Source organism: Sphaeroforma arctica, assembly GCF_001186125.1.
Source record: "Sphaeroforma arctica JP610 unplaced genomic scaffold supercont1.748, whole genome shotgun sequence".
In the NCBI taxonomy this organism is placed as follows: domain Eukaryota; class Ichthyosporea; order Ichthyophonida; genus Sphaeroforma; species Sphaeroforma arctica.
Window position 1 is genome coordinate 9,177 of NW_014039810.1, and position 1,983 is coordinate 11,159.

At 38.3% G+C, this 1,983-nt stretch overlaps 1 protein-coding gene across 1 annotated transcript in view; it reads right to left on the bottom strand.

The window, feature by feature from the left end:
- Nucleotides 1-1,822, bottom strand: part of SARC_08370 (hypothetical protein) — a gene marked incomplete at its 5' end in the record, with an annotated part of 4,010 nt that extends 2,188 nt beyond the window's left edge. Inside the window, 3 exons of the mRNA XM_014297648.1 lie at nt 188-285; nt 535-658; nt 1,741-1,822. Coding sequence (XP_014153123.1) covers nt 188-285; nt 535-658; nt 1,741-1,822 — 304 coding nt within the window. The remainder of the gene's footprint in view (nt 1-187; nt 286-534; nt 659-1,740) is intronic.
- Nucleotides 1,823-1,983: the final 161 nt, after the last annotated feature.

The window sequence follows — 1,983 nt, forward strand, 5'->3', positions numbered from 1 at the left end:
ACACACACACACACACACTATATATATATATATATATATATATATATATATCATAGATACATACATAAATATATATATATTTATATATATATAAATAGTCTTATATATATAATTATATATATGTATATGTATATGTATATATATATATATATATATATACATATATATACTCATGCCAAATACTCACCAAGCATGTCTGTCGCAACTGCTCGGACTCCTGCCCCCTTTGCCTCCACGGCATCTCTTTTTAATCTGCTCTCTATTTGTGCCAGTTGTACGCTATACCTGGATAAATCAATATACACACAACACGTCAGGTTCAATTGCATGACCAATCATTATTAGATATTGGGTGCGTGTAAACCATATGTATATAAATATATATTTTATATAAACCAAATGTACACGCACACCATTTCAAGTTTTGCAGTGACCGGAATATTTAGTATTGGATTAGAAAAATACAAATGAGATGCACGAATAGACACGCACACACACAGAGAGATATTTATAGTAACTTAAAACGAATACTACCTTTGTGACATGGTTTGCTGCAGAGTCCTCAATCGGCGTGTTTGTACGAGGGCGATTCCCACAGCCGTAGCCATACCCAATGTGCTGAGCAGCAACATCGAAGTGAATTCCGGGGTTTGCATCACTATATACGAATCATATGTACAAAAACTATGAGTCGTAAATATTTGGACAATGTGTTAGTCGCGTGGCTCATGAAATCATGTGCACAAATACTATGAGACGTGATAAAAAGACAATGTGTGGTGTGAGTTACTTGGGACATGAAACCATGTGTTCAAATAGCATGAGACGTGATATACAGACATAGTGTAAGTCACATGGAACCATGTGTTCAAATAGCATGAGACGTGATATACAGACATAGTGTGAGTCACATGGAACATTGATGAAAGAAATAATTGTGCGTACTCAGGTAGAAACGTGACAGAACGCGCCAAGGCTAACTGAGTAATTGCAGGCATCGCGTTTCATTCAATTCGGCGATATGCAGCACTCGACTGGCAAAACGCAAATCATGGGAACAGCAAGGCGAATAACACATTGAATAGACGACTCCAATGTATGTACCTATACAAACACTGCAGCGGGGTAAACGAGGTCTAATTCCACTACAGGGGCATACGATGCAGAAGTGTGAGTACGCACACGCAGCAAACCCACGAGCAAAGCAAACGACTACTATTTAAACACAGCGGCGAGATGGACCAGACAGGCAGATAGACAAGAAAGGTACACAGTCGAGCAGCTCATACAACTCGGAATGCGGTGATTCTAAAGGAGACGTATAGATATACTGAGCTTCTACTGGCCACAGTGTGAAAAAAAGGTAGACGAGCAAGTAGCCGAATCGATACGGACCTTGTTCAGTAGTTCGCACACATGACACATTTCGCAAAGCAATCGGACGAACCGTGTCTAAAATATATCAATATATCAAATGACAGAAGTCCTACAGCCAGGGAGCATTGCTATGAACATTCACCTAGTAAATATGAAAATAGAAGTACATATGAAAACACACCACAAACAGAAAGAATCTGTCACGCATATACACCATTAAGCTATATTCATACATACACTATGTTCGGGACCGATATAGGGTTGACGAGTACATGGAATATTGACCATTAATATTCACAGCAATCACAATTTTTTATATACGCGGACCTTAATGTGAATACAAGAATAGACAAAATTTAATACCATCGGTAGAGAAATTAGGTAGGCCAAGCAAAGAAAGGGGCGTTGCATCCGTTTCATTAGTTGGAGGTGGCTGTCTGCTCATCCAAAGGGCATGCAAGAAAATATTTGGTTGAGTAGTGTTTTAATAATACAACAAGAGTATACATACACATGTGAAAGTGATCGTTGTCTAGTTGAGTTTAGCTATGGTGTGTGTTGGCTTTTGGTGAAGTGGTTTTAGCACCGTGATATATATATATATAA